The sequence below is a fragment of the Bidens hawaiensis genome, unplaced genomic scaffold (assembly GCF_021521415.1).
Source record: "Bidens hawaiensis isolate Kalapana, Puna unplaced genomic scaffold, B.hawaiensis_p1.1 tig00048969_1, whole genome shotgun sequence".
Taxonomy (NCBI): domain Eukaryota; kingdom Viridiplantae; phylum Streptophyta; class Magnoliopsida; order Asterales; family Asteraceae; genus Bidens; species Bidens hawaiensis.
In genome coordinates this window covers 34,074-54,625 of record NW_027506099.1, presented here as the reverse complement: position 1 = coordinate 54,625, position 20,552 = coordinate 34,074, and the positions used below count along the sequence as shown (strand labels likewise).

At 42.0% G+C, this 20,552-nt stretch overlaps 2 protein-coding genes across 3 annotated transcripts; one reads left to right on the top strand and one right to left on the bottom strand.

Moving 5' to 3' along the window:
- Positions 1–11,148: 11,148 nt before the first annotated feature.
- Positions 11,149–15,047, bottom strand: LOC143616698 (uncharacterized). Its single transcript, XM_077089451.1, has 7 exons — positions 14,981–15,047; positions 14,777–14,895; positions 14,056–14,120; positions 13,730–13,974; positions 12,436–12,507; positions 12,292–12,354; positions 11,149–11,342 (listed from the first exon to the last, which is right to left on the bottom strand). The coding sequence occupies exons 2-7, from the start codon at positions 14,884–14,886 to the stop codon at positions 11,298–11,300; spliced, it is 600 nt and encodes a 199-aa protein (XP_076945566.1). The 5' UTR covers positions 14,887–14,895; positions 14,981–15,047; the 3' UTR covers positions 11,149–11,297.
- A 1,611-nt stretch (positions 15,048–16,658) lies between these two features.
- Positions 16,659–19,677, top strand: LOC143616705 (uncharacterized). 2 transcript variants are annotated; one of them, XM_077089462.1, is made up of 4 exons: positions 16,659–16,947; positions 18,932–19,045; positions 19,149–19,238; positions 19,424–19,677. In XM_077089462.1, exons 1-4 carry the CDS (start codon positions 16,659–16,661, stop codon positions 19,597–19,599), a joined length of 669 nt encoding a protein of 222 aa, XP_076945577.1. In that variant the 3' UTR covers positions 19,600–19,677. The 2 variants fall into 2 exon arrangements, with proteins under 2 accessions (XP_076945577.1, XP_076945576.1); XM_077089461.1 differs by having other exon boundaries at positions 18,932–19,051.
- The last annotated feature ends 875 nt before the right edge of the window (positions 19,678–20,552 follow it).

Below are 20,552 nucleotides of genomic sequence, written 5' to 3'. Positions count from 1 at the left end.
GTAGGCAGCGGCTGACAGTGACCAGGCCTGCTGTGTACTATTCCTTTTCCACCAACTGCAGGCTATGCACGTGGTATGACAGGAGTTGGTGAGTAGGTAGCGGCTAATAGTGACATACAGTACAAGAGGATGCTGCTCGCCATACTGTTGTCAATGGGCTGTCGTATCTCTGGTCAGATTTTTTGCCCATACCTCGTCAGGTACAGTACAAAAGATCTTCCAGTATCGTACGGACTGGCTCATTTGGGCGGGAGTATTCCCCCTCCCGCCTTTGTGCGGGATTGTTCCCGGCTTTGCTCATTCATTCAGGTGAATACTGAATTATTGAGAGCTAAGTGCCTTGTGCGTGTAGCCTTGCTGCGCGGGTGGCCTTCCCTGATGGCTTGTATCCGCAGCTGCGGGAACAGGCGGAGTACTTCACCATTGGGAGGCATTTCCTGCGGGAACAGCTTGCGTACTGCGCGTAAGGACGTCACGTCTCTGAGCATGGTGGGTCCTGCGGATCCAGTTGGTTTCTGCGCAGACGTCTCTCTTCAAGGTGAGTTCTGTGGGTCCAACTGGGCTCTGCTGGGACCTACCTCTTCAAGTCCCCCCAGTCCAATGTTCTTCTCATGAGTGTTTAATAAGTGAAGTGAACTTTTGGACTTAAGCAAAGGGTTTTTGAAAAGGGTTTAGTTTTAAGGTTTTCCATGGGGATTCTTCCCGCGGAAGTCCTTATGTCACTTGCAGAAATTCCCGACTTTCCTGCTTGATCTTTGGGTATGATGCGGGTAGGTCTGTAACCTCCTCGCAAGTCAGGAGCGTTGAGTCCCACTTGTGTGGATTCTCCATGAGGTTTTGGTAGTTTTGAACATAGTGATCAATTATGTTAAAACCACCAATTCCATCTTGGAGCTTCAAACAATGTAGTTCTCGACGTTCCCGCTATGCGGGGATGTTATTCCCGTTTCCGCAAGCATTGCCCAGAAGATCCTTCTTGGTTTCAATTCCCTGCGGAGCGCTAGGTATGTGAAGGGTTTTGCCTTGACACTGTACCCGCACTCGTCTTACGGTTACTTTACTTCCAAAGTATTCCTGGCGTCAATTCCCTGCGGGTGCTAAGTATGTGAAGGGTTTTGCCTTTACACTGTACCCGCACCCGTCTTATAGTTACTTGGTCGCCGAGGTATTCTTGGCTTCAATTCCTTGCAGGTGCTAAGTATGTGAAGGGTTTTGCCTTAACACTGTACTCGCACCTGTCTTACAGTTACTTGGTTGCCAAGGTAAGGGGTATTTTCCCACTTACTTTTGAATCTTTTTGAAATTTTGAAATTCGAAGAGTTGGTGAAAGGATAAGAACTGTCCAAACTGTTGAAATGTTGTCCGACGGTTTCTTCTGACTGTGTCAGGACGTGCAGGAAGTTATGGTGACGTGACAGTACATGGTCATTCCAGACGCTTTTTCAGACGCGTGGGCGCGATTTTTCGGGCGCGTGGCCGCGAAATTAATGGCACGCGTCCTTTCAACAGCTGTTGCCAGCTTGCACTTTGCCACGTGTCATAGTTTCATTGCACCTGCGATTTCTCTCTCTTCCGCATTAAATTCATCGCATTAATTGCGATGAGTATATAAAGGGGGAGATGGTCCTTTGCAATCCACACTTTCACTTCTCTTCATCTTCTAAACGATTTCCGGCGAATACTCACTATTCCGTCGAGCATTCTTCTGAAATCGTTTTTCTGTACATCCAAACATGTCTTCTTTTGCCGAGGAGTCTGACGTGTTCGTCGAGAATCCGTCGTCCACTTCTGATAAGGACGACAAGAGCACTGCTGGCGAGTGCCAGTGCGCTCTTCCTGCCGAGCTTTTTCAGTACATCGTCCAGAAGTTCATGCTCGAGCCGTTCGAGCCTGAGTTTCCGGAGCCACACCAGACGGTGTACGATGCCCCCCAGGGCAAGATAGGGGTGTACGCTGCATTCTTCGTTTATGGGAATCTCAGGTTCCCATTGACGAAGTTTGTATACCGTGTCTTGGAGAGGCACGGCGTGCATCTGACGGAGGTACACCCGATGGCGATCGCCAAGATCCGCCACTTTGAGTGGGTGTGCCTCATTCTGGGCGTGGAGCCCCATGCTGACCGGTTGATGACCTTCTATTCTTGGAGGTGCATCCAGGGGTGGTACACCTTGGTCAATCGGATCAAGGGGTTGAAGATCTGCGCTACCGAGCGCAGTCTTCGGTCGTGGAAGCGTGAGTTTTTTTATATCTCCGCTCGCGTCATCCCCCTTGCGATGACCTTTAAGAATGGGAGAGCACTCCCCGCCCTTCACGCCCTCAACTACCAGGAGGCGGAGTGGTTCGCCAAGATCTCCCGTGTCCAGACTCCGGTATACCGCTTTGCGGAGTCTGGGATGGTGATGCTTGGGATGAGCCGGGTGTGGAAGGAGGAGTCACAGGTTCCCATCGTCCTCGAATACGGTTTGAACTCTGTCCCTTACGGTATGCTCTGTCTTCTTTGTTTATATAGGTTTGTCTTCTAATTTCTTTTGTTTCAGAGGGGAATGACTTGCAGTCGCTCCTGCATCCGCGGGAGGCTGATAGTCCCGCTCGGATGGGTACTCGTGCTCTAGATGAGAACGAGTTGCCCATCCTTGAACAGACGGCGGATCGGTTCGTGGAGGTCTACCCGCCAGGCCACGAGATCCTGAGCGCCAGGCGGCCAGGTAAGGAGTTATTCAACCCTCGACCCCTCAATGCTGAAACCTCTGCTGGAATTCCTCTAATCTTGTGTTCTGATGAGGAATCCGCAGATGGTCCTCCGTTGGTGCGGAAGAAGATGGCTGCCGGCGGGAAGGGGAAGGCGAAGGTTGCCTCCACTGCCGATCCGGTGCCTCGGTCTGATTCAGAGACTGACAGCGAGGAGTTGGCAGGGAACCCTGGTGGTGATAAGACCACTGCTCCGGAGGCTGAGACGACCGTCCCCTCCGAGCAGCCCAGGACAACGACGGTGAGCGGCGTGAAGAGGCCGGCTCCATCGGGTTCGTCCCCGCCTGTTCGCACTTTTAGGCTCAAGAAAACCCGTAAGTACAAACTTTTTTTTAACTTCATATCTTTCCGCCATTATACTTATATCTTCTTTGTGCAGGCGTGGATGCTATCGCATTCCAGGGTGGAGCGGGGAGGAGCACCTCCGGACCCATGACGGTAGGTTTGGTCAACCTACCTGAGGCGATGACCCAGGCGGCTGCGCCTGCTTCAGTTGTTGGTTCAGTTGCTCACCCAGTTGAGCCAACTGTTCCAACTGCGATGACATCTCCGCCGGCTGTCAGTGCCATATTTAGTGAATCTGTTACTGAGCCGGCGGTGACTATTCCTGCGGGTACTTCCGCAGCGGCGACCACGGTTGTGAGTTCACCTCCGGTGAGTTCACCTCCGTTGGTTTCTACCGCGGCGGCCTCCATGCCTCCTCCGACTTCGGCAGCTACGGCCGATCCTCCAGGTATGCTTGGGGCTTCTCGCCAACCTCTGCCTCCTTCCCATCTGCCTGACCTCTTGGATGGATTTCCCTTGGGTTCAGGTGATGGGTTTGGCGGCTATCGGCCTGTTGTCGACCCTACAGGTGCGTAGGGTTCTTTTGGCCTTTTTTTTATCATCTTTTCCTAACTGCGTTTTGTTTTTTGCAGTGTCGGATTCCAATGAAGTGTATGTTCCACGATGGAACATCCGCCGAGGAACAACCCTTCGCACGCCTGTGGAGTGCGTGGAGTGGGCTCGTCACGCAGCTCTCAGTGGTGCGTTGGGGGAAGCCATGGCTAGCTACCAGGAGGGTAGGCTACCCAATGAGCTTCGGGTTCTCCTGGCCCGGATGCAGCCGCGCGTCGAGCTGCTTTGTCGTGAAAACGACAAGTTAAAAGCAGCTCGCATCCAAGAAGTAGCTCAGGCGCGGGCTGTCCGGGAGGAGAATAGGAGGCTTACCGCAGAGGCTGCGGAAAAGGAGAAGGCCTTCAAGGCCCTCGAGGTTGAAGTTCAGGCCCGGCTCGAGGCCCGTTCCAAGGCTGCCCAAGCTGTTAACGAACAGCTTCGGCTGGCTAAGGAAACTGCACGGAACGCAACCGAGAGGGCCACCAAAGCTGAAGCTGTTGCTGAGCCTTTACGCCTCGAGAATGAGGAACTTAAAGCCAAACTAGAGGCGCTCCAACAGGCTCATGATGCATTGGCGATGGAAGACGCCAAGAAGCTCCAAGAGATCTTGGACCAGAGGGGGGTGCTTGACCATACTGAGCGGAAGCTAAAGGGCGTTGAAGAGGCTGCGGCTAAAGAAGTGTTGCTTGCCAACCTTAACAAAAGTGAACCCGAACGCGCCCGTAACCAAGCTCAAGCTGCCCTCCAGGAAGCTCTGGTTACCAAGGAATGGCTTCTTCGAGAAGCGTTGTCTCAGGTAAGCTTAGCTTCATAATGTCTTCACGCTTTTCTTTGTAAATAGAAAAGGTTTTGATACTTGTATATTTTTTTTTTAGGTTGTGCATCGAGTCTTCACGGAGACATCATACGACGATGCCATGAGCGCAGCCCTCAACGCTTCTCATGAGGATGGGGAAAAGGCCGGCTTCCTGCTTGGTCTAGGGTTCGTTGAGAAAGGCATCCCGCCTTCCAACTTCCCTTTGTATGATGTGGATACTGAAGCTGTTTATGACCAAGCAGTGAATCAGTATGCCGCCTTCCCGCATCTGGTGGTGGAGAAGGTGAACGAAGTTGCTGCTTCTGATGATGGGCTAGCTATCCTTAAAGCTTTCCTTGAACCGCCACGCTCTACTGATGGTGCTGGTCCAAGTGGAAGTGGTCCTGAAGCTTGATCCTGAAGATCCCTTCCCACTGTTAGGATAGGTTTAGCTTGTATAGATTTATATTCTTGTAGGCGGGTAGTTACCCGGCCCTTCTTGTAATGAATATTATGAAATATAAATCTTTGTGCGGGTAAGACCGCTACTTTCACTGGATGACTTGCTTTATAAACGTTATATGACTTGCTCATGCATACTTTAGTTTAAATTAGCAATTTTCCAAGTGTTTAGAATAAGTTAACCTTTGAACGTGGTAGATAATAGGTTGAAGTTTTTCTTCCTCCTTCGTGATTGTGCGGGTAGGACCGTCACTTGCACTTAGTAGGATGGCTAAACTTTACCTATATCTGACCTGCGTTGAGGTTTTCCTCATCTTTTTAGAAATTTTCTAAGTGTATAGAATAAGTTAACCTTTGAACGTGGTAGATAATAGGTTGAAGTTTTGCTTCCTCTTTCGTGATTGTGCGGGTAGGACCGTCACTTGCACTTAGTAGGATGGCTAAACTTTACCTACATCTAACCTGCGTGGAGGTTTTCCTCATCCTTCTGTTAGAAATTTTCTAAAGTATTTTGAATAAGTTAACCGTTCGACGCGCGGTTGTCAATAGGTTCGGTTTCCTCTCATGATTTGTGCGGTTAGGACGGGCACTTTCATTTAGTTGGATGACCAAAGTTTACCTATGACTGACCTGCGTGAAGGTTTGCCGTTTTTTGGGTTTATGCGGGTTTTGCCGCCTTCCCCACGCAACGACTTTCCACGTAATTATGCGGTGAAAACCGGCATATCAGTGTTGAGTAAATTAACCGTTCGACGCGCGGTTGTTAATAGGTTAGTGTTCAGTTTCCTCTATCATGATTCGTGCGGTTAGGACCGGCACTTTCATTTAGTGGGATGACTGAACTTTACCTATGACTGACCTGCGTGAAGGTTTGCCGTTTTTTGGGTTTATGCGGGTTTTGCCGCCTTCCCCACGCAACGACTTTCCACGTAATTATGCGGTGAAAACCGGCATATCAGTGTTGAGTAAATTAACCGTTCGACGCGCGGTTGTTAATAGGTTAGTGTTCAGTTTCCTCTATCATGATTCGTGCGGTTAGGACCGGCACTTTCATTTAGTGGGATGACTGAACTTTACCTATGACTGACCTGCGTGAAGGTTTGCCGTTTTTTGGGTTTATGCGGGTTTTGCCGCCTTCCCCACGCACGACTTCTTTCACACTTATGTATGTGGTGAAGACCGGCATATCCGTGTGGAAAGTTCATAAGTATAAATGTAAAATCATCAGCGTCGATGTTCTAAGGAGAATCATTTCCATTAGAAGTGGCTCTGGGCCTTTTCTTTACAAATTTGGAATTGATCTACATGCAAACTGTGTAATTGAGCTCCCTTCCATGTTGTTGTGATGGGAGTGCCATCGAGCCGATATGCACCTGGTTCGGGATCTCGTTGTTTACGCAGTATGTAGTCTCCGGCATTGAAGCTGCAATTTTATTCGTGTTTTCCCTAGCTGGGGTTCTACACGCATCAGCCTGCTCAGCGTTCGTTACGCCACGAGGTGTGCGAGCGTCCCATCTCTGACAAATGCTTCGACGATGTCCTTTACGTCTGTGCATTCTTCAGTGTTGTGGCCTTTTGTCCTGTGAAAGTCACAGTATTTGCTCCGATCAGCATTGTGACGATGTCGGATTATTGGAGTCTTTGGCCATGGGAGCTCCTCAGTGGCGAATATCTCGGTGACGCTTTTGGTGAGTGGCGTCCATCTGGAGTTCTGGTTCGACTGTACGTTATCCCTTCCGCCTAACCGATGTTGCAAGCTGGATGAGGTGTCAAAGTTTACCCTTGACTGCCAAATGCCTAGCTTCCGCTTTTTGTTTAGTCGGGCGGTAAGGACGTTGTTTTCTCTTGTTTTCTGGGTGTAGAGGTTTGTGCTCTGGGGGAGATCTCTACCCAGTTGCTTCTACGTTTCCGCAAAGCGTTTAGCTGCTGTCATGATGGCATCTCATGTGGATGGCATGCCATCTTTACCCGTTAAGGTGCGGATGAGCTCTGGGTCGTTCGCGCCCTGGATGAAAGCAGCGCGAACAAGATTTTCGCTAATATTACCCAGACTTAGCTTCTTTGAGTTGAAGCGAGTGATGAAGTCTGGCAAAGATTCATCTTCCTCTCGAATGCATTTGAGGATTGTCCATTGCTCTTCGGTATACTTTCTTTGTTGGCTGAAGTGTTGGCTAAACTTCTGTTGGAAGTCTGCCCAGTCGTAGATGTGGTTGACCGGTAGACGATCGAACCACACTCTAGCTGGCCCAACAAGCGTCATTTGGAACATGTAACACCACGTAGGTTCCGTCCAATTACTGACGGTTGCCCCCGCTATGAATCTGTTTAAATGATCGTCTGGATCAGATATACCATCGTAAGTGCCGATGTTGGACATCTGTTTGGCACTTTTCGGGGTGATTGCTTCCGCAATGTCCCTTGCAAATTTGGACGTTCCCGCATTTGCCGCAGTTGGTCTAAATGTTTTGGAGAAGTCACATGGGTTTCCACCCGCGTTTTTTGGTTTGAAGGTTTCTCCAAAATGCCTTCTCGGTTGGGAGTCCGTTTCCTTACGCTTCCCTTTCGCCCTATGACGAGGGTTTGCGTCACTATCGGATTCCTCCGAATCATCGTCAAAGTAATCTACGAATTCATCAGCATGTTGGAGTAAACGTAAGCGTTCATCCAACTCAGCTTGGAATTCTTTTTGACGTGCTTCCGCCCACGCTTTAACTTCATCGAGTGTTTGGCGGGGGAGCCTCGTTCGTTGTCTCTCTAACTGGGTATCGGTGAATCCCAGTGAGCGATTGTTTACTGCACTTGCCCCGGCTTGGGTAACTGGGGTAGTGTTCGTAAAATTTACCGCACTTGCCCCGGCTTGGGTAACCGGGGTAGTGTTCGTAAAAACTGTGTAGTCGCCGGTATTCCCCTAGTAGCTGGGGTTGTGGTTACCGGAGTTTCTTTAACCATCTTTCCAGAAGTTTGAAAAAACTGAAAAGAAATGAAGTTCTAGCTTTTATGCACGGATGGCGCCAATGAAGAAACACTAATCGACCCCGGGCAGATTACGGATAATCTGGGGGTTAAATAGATGTTTCCCACGAGGGGTTAGACCCGGCAAAGATGGTTCTTCTGATAACCTGCAAAACAGACACCGTGAGCTCGTCACTGAGAAGGGGGGGGGTACCTCCTTGTGACCACCCTCCGGCGTGAGAATCAGACTAGATTGCTCTTGAATATAAGGGTATATTAAGAGATTGCTAGAGCAGATATCAGGTATAAGATGTAAGATAAAAGATAAGATGAGATGATCATACAATTTGGGGTATTTATAGCCGAAGGTAGGTTTCCAAGAGGGTATAGCCGGTTGAATAGTATTCCTGTTCTACCAACTGTGGCCTACGCACGTGCCATGCTGGTAGTTGGTGGGTAGGCAGCGGCTGACAGTGACCAGGCCTGCTGTGTACTATTCCTTTTCCACCAACTGCAGGCTATGCACGTGGTATGACAGGAGTTGGTGAGTAGGTAGCGGCTAATAGTGACATACAGTACAAGAGCATGCTGCTCGCCATACTGTTGTCAATGGGCTGTCGTATCTCTGGTCAGATCTTTTGCCCATACCTCGTCAGGTACAGTACAAAAGATCTTCCAGTATCGTACGGACTGGCTCATTTGGGCGGGAGTATTCCCCCTCCCGCCTTTGTGCGGGATTGTTCCCGGCTTTGCTCATTCCTTCAGGTGACTACTGAATTATTGAGAGCTAAGTGCCTTGTGCGTGTAGCCTTGCTGCGCGGGTGGCCTTCCCTGATGGCTTGTATCCGCAGCTGCGGGAACAGGCGGAGTACTTCACCATTGGGAGGCATTTCCTGCGGGAACAGCTTGCGTACTGCGCGTAAGGACGTCACGTCTCTGAGCATGGTGGGTCCTGCGGATCCAGTTGGTTTCTGCGCAGACGTCTCTCTTCAAAGTGAGTTCTGTGGGTCCAACTGGGCTCTGCTGGGACCTACCTCTTCACATAGTCCATACACAATCATGGTGATAGATTTCTTCCATACTTCTCTTTATTATTCACCTTAGCTTCACCTACATTACCTTGCGCAAGGCCCGGAAACCCACCACGGCCCCCACGACCACAACGACTGCCACGCCCCCCTGGAAAGCCACCACGAACCCACGGAAAACCGCCACGACCACCCCATGGCCAGCCACCAAAACCTCCCGGCCAGCCACCAAAACCCCCGGGCCATCCACCAAAACCCCCAGGCCAGCCACCAAAGCCCCCAGGCCAGCCACCAAAACCTCCAGGCCAGCCACGGCCCCATCCACCAAGGCCCCATGGAAGGCCACCCCATCCGAGCCCACCCCATCCAGGCCCGCCAAATGGGAACCTCAGAACACCGGGTAAATGGAGAATCAAATGAGCGATTTTCTCATCATCCACCCGACTTGATTCATCGGGCTTAATGAACTTTGTTGTACGGGCCGCGATCACGCTTGTAACACTCGAAAGAGCAATAAGAAAGGTGACAAATAGGAGCAATGGTTTATGAACTCTCCCCATTGGTACAATTGTTGTTCTTAAGTTTAAAACATATGGTTTTGTGACTTCATATTTGTAGTGCCAGTCTGAAACTTAAGTGGTTGAATTCATTATCTTTTTACCTATTATTACACTAGTTAAGAAGCATTTCTGCATCACAACTTTACTTAGATTAGAACTCATTAATGGTGACTAGATTAAGCCTTAAACTCTAAACACAAATAATTACTACTAATCACTCTATTTGGAAAACCTAATGATCAGACACAACAAAATATGCTATTTTTGAATCATGTATGAGCTGTTTTCATCGTTCATTTGATGGACAACGCGTCTTGGCTAGAGTAAAGGCGTTACCGTATGGTATACTTATCAATTATTCGTATAGGGACGGATAAAAATTAATTACGATTTTTTTTATGATTTTAGGATACATTTTTAGTCAGTATTTAGTAACTAAAACAATTTGTAGTTACCAACTGTTTCAAGAAAATTGCACCAGATCACGTTGATCACACATACTTTCAGAAATTTTGTTATTCTAGCTGTGTAATGGTTCTTCCCAAATCATTTAAGTATTTGTATTATATATGATGGCTAATAAATTTTGTTTAGGAGACATTATTTTAATTAACTTTGATTTCCAATTGAAGAGAGAGAAAGTCAAACTCATTCGGAATGAGAAGGTGTCAAGAAAATGTGTAATCTAAGAGCAATGTTAGAGGGTGTGTGAGTTATCGTTATATAAAAAGTTGAATTTGACACATGCTACGCCTATCACCAATGAGAATCAAGACGTCAACATCAATACATGAAATATATGCTGTTTGTTACTAAGTGTTGCAAACAGGGTGGTTGGGTAACGAGAGGGTCATGTCGGGTAAAGAAACTAATCGTTTTAAAAGTATATTAATTTGGCTCGGATTGAAACAAAGTTAAATCAAAATGGTTTTTGGTTGAAAGTTGAAATATACCATTTTAGAAAATTAGTCTCAAAATGGATTCGCTTGGCATATTTGTTTTTATGGCTACCACTAGTGGCGGTACCGATGGTTGCAGCAGTAAAGATGACAGCAATGGTGTAGGTACCCATTTTAGTAATGACGATAGTGGCGGCGGTGGCAGCAGCTGTGAAGTATGTAACACCAGCGATAGTGGCAGTGACTGAGATTACGTCAACGATCGATGTAGGGCCAGCGGTGGTGACTCTGTGTCGGCATTGACATGGACTCATTCTAAAAAAAACTCACTTTGACCCATTAAAAAATTTCTTATGACCTAAACAAGCTCAATTGGTTAATAATAATCCAAAACTGGGTGTTTGGATTTGTTTGACTTCTAGGTGCAACTATCACCAATAACCATACACAATGCTAATGCACTCTAAATATGTATTTTGTAATAGAGAAGAAATAAGTCCTTACTAGGTGTACAAGGGTCCTAAGTAAGTATTATAGATTATGACTAATTAAATTTCACTTAACCGCCAAGGTCAATACGCTGACCTAAAAACATTATTTAGTGGAATGTCATGTGATCTTGTGTTCCTTTACAAGTCGTGTACATAGCTACGAGTATCGGGACAAGACAGGCTAAATACTACCACCATTTCAATTCAAGCAAATCATTTTCAATAAAGTTGTCTTAACATTCTTTATAAACAATATATGAAGGTGAACAATAACTTTCTTTTTTTATATTTTCTCATACTCAAATTATCAAAGGCACAAACCTACAGAATGTAGGTTAATCTAGAAAATTAACATTATATCATAGAACACACCAAATACATTGTCATCGTTGCATGGTTCTAATCCTACTAATGTGACTTCATAAATACGCCTAAAAACCTAACTCACGAAAGAGACCCATACCGGTTCAGTAGAAAACATGAGCTCATGCTTTAGATTCCATTGCCAACAGGATCTTCTTTCTCGGTCCCTACACAAATAAGGTCATCAATGAGTAAGAAAAGGAGGAAACCCAATAGCATCATATGTATTCGGTTTGATAAAATAACAGCTTGTTTAATATCATGTTGAATAATTAGCACCTTCTAAATGATATAATTCATATTACACACAACACACTATACACATAATGAGTGGATAATGATTGAAGTATTGAACTGTAACGGGTCACTTTTGAGTTGAAACGGGTAACTTTTTATCACGGGTCAAAATAGGTCGGGTTGGATCAATCAAAGGAAAGACATATGGCCCATCTTGTAAAAGAAAATGAAATAAATAACTTATATATACTCCCTCCGTCTCATTATAAGTGTCCACATTTCCTTTTTTATTTGTCCCATTACAAGTGTCCACTTTCAAATTTTATTAGCCAATTTCCAAGGTTACCCTTAAACACACACAACTAAAATTAATAAACTTTTCAAGGGCATTATTGTCATTTGGCAAAAAAAAATCATTCAATCCACCTAAAACTTTGTGTTTTTCAAACATGGACACTTATAATGGGACGGAGGGAGTACAAAATAGACTTTATAAGATTTTCCTTTTTCGCTATCTTTTATTTAAGCAAAAGTCGGTTTAATGTTTAGGCTACTCTCTATAGATGAAACCGAAAATAAAAATTAGTTAAAATGATATTAAGTTGAATAGTTCAAAAGTTGCTCAAAGCGTTTTAAAATGCATTAAACATCCTTAAAAGTTTTTTTGAAAAATAAAGTGTTTTGCTTTTTGTCTAATCAAGTATAACACTTAATTAAATGTAAAATTCAAAAAATGAAAATTCGTGTACAAATCATCCAACCAGAAATGGTACCCTCTTAGGTATCTTAGATTATCCCATAATAACTAATTATTATGCAAGTAAACACCAATGAAGTTTAATTGTTAATAAAAAGTCTAATAACAAAAAACAAACTTACCATTGGGATTCCTATAGCTTTTAGGTCTTCATCAGTCATGTGTAGAAGTGCAGTCATATCAACCTAAAAAATGTATAAAACTTTATTACATGTTCTAAAAGTCAAGGTATGGAATGAGAATGAAGGAGTGTTCTAGAATCATACTTCCTCTGCTTGAAATGTAATTGAATACTTTTCAAGACCGAGTGACTGCAAGAAGGTATCCACTGTTTCAACCTGCACGAGAGATATATTGCTAAGGAAAATAACATCATTATAGTAAAAACTGGAAAGAGTAAGTAAAAATTTTAATAAGAAAAACCATGATTAAGGCTAAAAGTAGAGATGGCCAGTAAAATGAAAAATTAAGTTAAAACTTAAAAGGAATAGGGGTAAAATCGGGAGTTCAGTTCTTTTTTTATGCTTATGTTGTAACTTAATTAAAGTCGTGAGGTCATGGTGGTATTCTGCTAGGTTGACACTCAGATGTCAAAACCTGTAATTGTGTGCTCAAATATTCTTCTAGCTAGAGGTGACAAATTGGGCAGGCTGAGAACATGTCAAAATGGGTAATTTTTTGGAAGGTTTGATTATATTGACATTTGAAAAGAGTTTGTGTGTTTAATATGATTACAAAACAAGTTCCTTATTTTCAATTTCTATTTTAAGATAAAACTATAATAATGGTTTTTATTCTTAGAAATATCTCTCATGCAGGCTGAAACGGTGGGCAGCTTCTTGCAGAGTTATTGTCACTGGGTCCAATAACTAGGTCTTAAAGAGTGACCGTAAGAAGGTGAGATATATTGCTAATAAAAAATATCCATCGTTAGAGTAAAATCTGGAAATAAAATTTGAAAACTTGATAAAAAAAAAAGAATGATCGACCAGAATCGGGACTTAACCTGCTTGCAAGAAGCCAAAATCCTTGAAGAGATCAAGATTTAGGCTAAATGTAGAAGGGGCAATTTACACATTTACTTACGAATGGGTTGATTTCATGTGATGTAAATATATGTAACAGGTCAAGCTGGTAAAATGAAAAAATAGCTAAAAAGAAAGGGGGTAAAATCGGACAGATTTAACACACAAATTATTTACATAGTCAATCCCACCCGAGCTATTCAAATACCCATTTTGGCATGTTCCCTACCCACCCAATTTGCTACCTCTAGCTAAAACAATGAATATCTTAACCCAACTGAAGGTTTTGGCATGTGAGTATCAACCTTGCAGTACAGTACTACAGCACTGATATTACCTCATGGCTTTAATTAAGTTGCAGTGCTACTACTTACCATATAATATAACTTGTTCGATCAAATGAATCAAAAGTCCCAAAGTGTATAAATAAAACCTTCTAAACCTTTTTGTTAACACACTACAATACTATTGAGATAAAAATAACTTGTATAATCATATCCCGTTTCTGTATAATGGAAAATAACCAGTAACATACCTTTTTTTTCTTGGAAACAGTACTAGCAACTTTTTTAGTCTCTGGACGGGTTTCAGCTATAACACTTCTAATAACAGGTTTACTGCTCTCGGGCACTGCTTTCACCTTTGCTGGAGCAGCTACTGTTGAATGTGAATAAGTTATACCCGAAAGCTTTTCACGAAGATCTCTTACACCTACAGGTACCCGTTGATTGCTCTTTTTTTGAAGCTTTAAACGAAGGTCACGGTCACCAACTCTGCGATCTAAAAAAAACTAATATTACTAATAACAGTAACAGTAATAACAAAGTAAGACGTGAGATAATCAGGTTCATAGTTACATACTTGATACTTGTGGATCAGCTCGTTCATAAAGATCATGCTCCCATTTGTCGTCATCCTGCCTCTGCCTGAAGCAACAAAATAACGCGTTCAAGTAAAGTAAGGTTTTTTGATAATGCATCACTCTGATGTGATTAATTTTTTTTTCCTAAATTGTAAATTTCAAGGTTTTGTTGATACAATTAGTTGAGAAAGACACGAAAACGTCCCTACAAGATGCTTGGTTTTAAAAAACCAGAAGCACACAAAAGCAACAGGTCTAAAACCGAGCATTGATTTCCGTACGCGAGGCGCAAGGTTTTTATATATCTCATAGGTTTTATATAGCATCCCGTACCTGCATGTACAACCTAAAAAGCATGTGGTGCAAGTGCAACCTTCTGAAGCATAGAAATGACCCGTGTACAAAAAGTGTGCGCCTCAGGTTCGCTTTTTGGACGTTGGTCGCCTTGTATCGCTTTGTAAAAGATGAGAAAAGTGTATTGGCAAACTAATAAGTTATGAAATACTAAAAAAATCCCTAATTATTTTCTAAAAAAATCACTAACATGCAGTTAATAAATAAGCCGTAACCATGACCAAAACTCACTCTCTTAATACTACCCTCAATAATATAAATAAAGCTAGTGTAATTGAAATTAGCAAGCAAAAGTAAATAAATTGTATACAGTTGATGATAAAAAGCGAATAATTTAACAAAAAGATGAAGAATTGAAGAACCAACCTCTTGCCGGTAAGTTGCTGTCTATGGCGGCCGGAAGTATCTAGGGTTCCGCCGTTGAGACGGTCTTTGACAGAACTCTTGGGTGCTGAGTCCACACGATCAGCATACATTCTTTCTTTCTTTCTTTCTGAATAATAATTATAATAAGAAGAATAAGAATAAGAAGAAGAAGAGAAGATAATAATATACTAATAAAGCCCTAACCCTAAAGCCCGAAAGAAAGATGATGATAACTGATTGATTGAATTCGAGGGAATTAACAGAGACACTGGAGAAGATGGATCCAATAATAATGAATCGAAATTGAGTGATATTAATAATTACTTTTACTATTGATTAAATACATTTGGGTGCGAATCGGGTATTTTTTCTTTTGAGATATTATTAGAAGAATGAAAATGTGAATTATGAACATTTGATTCGTCTTGAGAAATCTATTTTTTGACTTGGGTTTAAGTGGGTGACACCCGTGAGACCCTTGGAACACCTCATCATCCTCAGTCCATTGTAACGGGGTGTAAGTGACCACCTAGTCATTTATTTCTCATTCAATCATTTTTATCTTTTTTTGGGTTTTAAAAATATAAATAAATTGAATGGTGTATGTGATGGGTTGAGATTTGAGTGTTGGGGTTCAATAATGAAGGAAAAGCTTAGGTGTCACTTATGTGACGAATGATTGAAAAAGAAGATAATAGTGTTTAACACTTGGCCTAAGTTGTAAATGCAAGTTGAATGACAAGTTAGTGATATTTATAAAATAGGTCAATATGTTGGTAGGTGTTGATGTTAATGGCATGATCACTATCCTTTTTAAATATTTAATGTTGTGTTTGAGCGTTCAACATTGATGCTACGGATGTATGTTTATAGACATATATTACAATGAATATCGATAGGTCTAGTCCGTCTAGATGCATATAAATATGGAGAAACATCAAGACATTACTAAATGCCCATATATACAAGTTCAAACATTTGAAGGTATGGTTGTAAGGATGTGTAAAGGTGCCCGCATAAGTAACTTTGAATAAGGGTTGGAGGTTACCCTTCACCTTACAATTTACATAACTACCAAATGTGACGACCTAACAAAGCTGCTTAAACCACCAAGTCGAATGACTAACTAAGCAAGGGTAAAAAAGGATCTGATTATGAATCAAAATCTATGGTTCACTTCATATGAGATATGGATATAAATAGTTTTATGGTATGGGAGGCGACAACAACAGTGATGATTGCAGTGGACCAGCAACAACAATGATGCGAGATGTGTCAATAGTGGTCGTGGAAGAAGAGGTGGGGCAATAGCAATGATAGTGGTAGTCAAGTGACGATCGATAAAATAAACACGAACTAAATGAATAAGTTTCGTTTACATGAATTAGAAAATATAACTCAAAAAACTAATTACAATATCTCATACCCTAACTTGGTTTGACTTTTGATGAACACTAAATCAGTTGCATCTCACATGTGCTAACTATAATGTCCAACCATTAATTAGTTTATATAGACTAACTTAAATTGCTAGTCAAGACATTAGTTATTTAAATTACAATACAATAAGACTTGGCTTATATAGACTAACTTGAAACATCAAAATCTGTATGAACGATTATTATTCCAGCTTAAAAAAACTTACTCAAATATTAACGGTAGTTTCAAACATTATTAAAAAAAAATCAAACGCAATTATTGATTATGACGGTTTAAACTTTGAATCCGGTGTTGGAGCATGGTAATAACGATGAATGGATAATTACTCCATTTGAGACTTGTACGGTACAAACAACCTCTGCTTCTAACCCCGCCTATATAAAAACTTATTTCTCCAATTATTTTTATCGACATCCAGAAGCCCTGAGAATTTGCAAAGCACATGCCTCGAACAGTAAACCTGTTTTGTCCGTCGTCATCAACGGCGGCTCAGCTGGTGGCACACGACGACCAGAGACTCGACCTCGGGTCTATAGCCCGGACATTCGGGTTGGATCCTAAGACGGTCAAGTTAAACGGACACTTCATTAGTAGAGGAGTTGATCTTATTGCTTCCTCTGTCACATGGAAGTCGTTGATATCGTTCTTCTCGTCACGTGGACTTTCCACCGGAACTGGTGGTTCCAACGCCCTTGTTGTCGACGGCAAGTTATCCAAACCCAGTTCTAAAAGTAAGCCCGTCGTTCTCTCGATTAACCCGCTCCAGAACTTATTAGGCTCGAGCTCGTCTTGTTTTAAACTTATTATTATTTTATACATTTTAAATTACCTTTATATATTTTGATATTTTAAAAATACATGAGTTTAAATGAGCCTCTGGTATAAGGCTCAGGCTCGATAACCAAACCCGGTTCTAAAAATAAGCCCCTGCTTCTCTCGTATGAGCCGAGTTGAGCCGGAGGTTGACTAGGCTCGAGCTCGACTAGTGAGTTTTTTTAAGCTGAAGTTTGGCTCGTTTATTATTTATTAGTTAATTATATGTGTTTAAAATAATTTTTTTATACTTTGAATTTTTGAGAACAACCTTTGTCTAAGCTCGGCTTGAGCTCGTGTAGTAGCTTAAATGAGCCTAAACAAGCTTCATATAGGCCCGATCGGGCTCAATAACAAACAACAAGCTTTATTTGAGGCTCGGCTTGAGCTTGAAAAGGCTGGGCTTGTTTCTAGCCTGTTATCGATCCTAGCTCAAGTATCTCCTGATCGGCTTGGCTCATTTGCACCCTTACTTGATTCTTGGTTGTGTTTGCTAGATTATGTCGATTTTTAAGGTTTGAACAGATGCAGAAAGTTGAATAAGAGCTTTTGAGATCTGAAGGGGTATGCCCCCGCCTTAACATCGAGCGGGGCGGGTCAACCCACAAGATATAGACAAGGGGCTTGAAATCAGGATGTCATGAAGACACAAAGCCAAAACCTATGCCCGTGGCGCATATCACACTTGCTCACGCATCACATATGCTCACGCATCACATATGCTCACGCGCATCACATCTGCGCGTGGCGCATATCACATATGCTCACGCATATTACATATGCTTGCGCATATCACATGCTCACGCATATCACATCTGCGCATGAAACATCTGTGCGTGAGAATAAAGAGAAGACCTCGCGCATCCCCAGGATAGGCGCATATCACACATGCACACAATCAACCACGTCCTTATCCAAATCAGGATAAGGACAACCATGATTGTGCTCATCAGACAACCTTCCAGAAGGTATCTTTTAAGGAATAAAGAATATGCTGATGTTGACAGCTGCCAATGAAGGGTGGACAACTCAGCAAAACCCATGTGCTACCACGTGATGGCACATGGGTCAGGTGAAATACCTTGGTCAGAGAATAATCAATAAAAAAGCACCAGGTGTCCTAAGTACACGTGGCGCGAAGCAATAGGAGGAGGCCAAAAAGGCCCTAATTGGGTCTGAGCCCAATCATTGGAAATCCTAATACTATAAATACCACACCACCCCCACAGTGGGAGGTAAGCAAGAAAATATATTCTAAGTCCTTACTCATTTTCACACTCTCATTATCTTCTCCTACAATATCTTATTCTCACACCGGAGGGTTACCCCAAAGAGGACCCCTCTGTCCCTTTCTGAGGGGTAAGTTCACGGTGTTGTTCGTTTTGTAGGTGGAAGAACTCATATTCCGGAAAACCATCGGTGACATAGCATACTCACACCCGAGGAACGTAGATCGAATACAAGTAAGTCGATCCACGCTTCTTCAAGATCAAACTTATAGTGTGTATAGTTTGTAGATGTAGTTATTAGATTTAGTTGAAAGAATAGTAGCCAATTTAAGTAGATTTTGACTTAGAAAAGTCAAAGTTATTTGCATCGTATTAAAAAGGAAACAATGCTGTTTGATTAACATAACGGGTCAAATAAACATATTTTCTTGTTTGGGTTCATTTATGTTTGTTAGTGAATATTCTAATCAAATATAAACAAATGTAAATGTTTATAGAAACAAGATTCATATATAAATTCAACTCTTAGTTTGAAAATGCAAGACTTTGTTCATGTTTGCTCGTTTAATTAATTAAGTGAAAAAAACGTTTGGCCGTGTTCGTTCGTTTATTAAATACATGAAGGCTAACGAGTCATACTGCAGTTTACCGATATTATTTTGTAATTTTGCAGGACCAAATGATTCAGTAAACGGGATTACCAACGCAAGTGATGGGGGGTACAATAACATAAACAGAAAACCATTTTTTGAGGATTCAAACACGAGCAAGAGAACAAAGTTAAAAGGTTCGGGTAACGTATCTGGTTCATATTTATATTTTCCATTGTCGTTTAATCGCGTATAAAAGTTAATATTTTGAAGCTAAATAATAAATTGTTATCTTTGTAGATGTTGATAAAGGAAGTAATGGTTTCAGTTTGAAAAGAAAGCAAGAAGATGCAAGTTCTTCTGTTAAGAAATTGAAAGTGGATGAACCAGGTGTGTTGCTGATTTCCTAGAATAGTTTTTAGTGTATTATTCGGTAATTGTTATTTTAGAACGGATTGGTTGCCCGAATTGGTTCATTCATATGTAAATGGATCGAAATTGCCACCTAAAGTTTTAAATAAATGTCAAAAGTTTTGGTTTATTTACAGAATATTTTTTTTTATTGTAAGTATCAGGTTTGGAAACAAAAGAACATACTTGGCTCGAAAGCGGCTTCAAACCACGATTCACATGCAGTTTTCTTGGTGTAAATATGAAGCGGAGGAGAGAGGATGAAACGGTTCTGTCTGGTTCTTGCAAAAAATGCAGATCATATCAAGACTTAAATTGTACTTTAAATACACACTTGTAAGTTCCAATTCATTTGTCTGGCTTTAACTTGTCAATGATTAATGAGTTTCTAATCTTGGTGTATTTTCTTATATTTAAGATAGATATTAAATATTCTATGTTTGTTGGCCGTTAAAAAAAATGATAGATATTGAATGGCCAGATGGGTTTTGAGTTTAGCTTTTAGAGTTTTGTGTTTGATATGTTTCAAATATATTTAGAATTGGTTTAAAAACATGAGATCAAAACATTGGTCCATGAACTTTGAGATGTTTGAAGCACATATATGTATACAACTAAAAAAGTAGTTATTTAAAGGTTGACAGAATCATATGTTCATATTGATAAGTTGGTAACACCCGAAGTCGGACAAGAGGCTGAACTAGGAGGCGAACAACATGTTAGGGCTGTTTACGAGCCGAGCCAGGGCGAGCTTGGGCTTGGCTTGGTTTAAAAAAAAAATTATAAACACCTTTCAAGTTTAGTGGTTTAAGTTACCATTCAATAGTTCAAATGCAAAGTAGGCTTGTTATAATGTTAATATTTTTTTTTTGAATGTCATTTATATAATTATTAATAAATAACAAGTCCAAAAGTCAAAATCAAGTTTAAACAAGCCAAACCGAGCCTAGCTAACGAGTGAGCTACTCTTAGCTAGGGTTGAGGCTGAATGTAAAACAATTCCAGTATATTTGAGCTAATTTCGGAAAGAGCTTCCAGCCAGGAGCGTATGATGACGCCAAAGTCAGTGAAGCGGCTTTAACCAAGGTCTCCTGGCTAAATTCGGATTCGTTTAAAAGAAGCCACTGAACCATCTTTTCTTCTATGAAAGGCTTTGGCTCACCTATAACCAACACTCAGATTGATAAAAATATAAGAATCATTTGAATTGAAGTAATAAACTGTTATCAACACACTAACATATTACTAGAAAATCTACATAAATCAAAACATAAAAAACTTAAAATTCGGAAA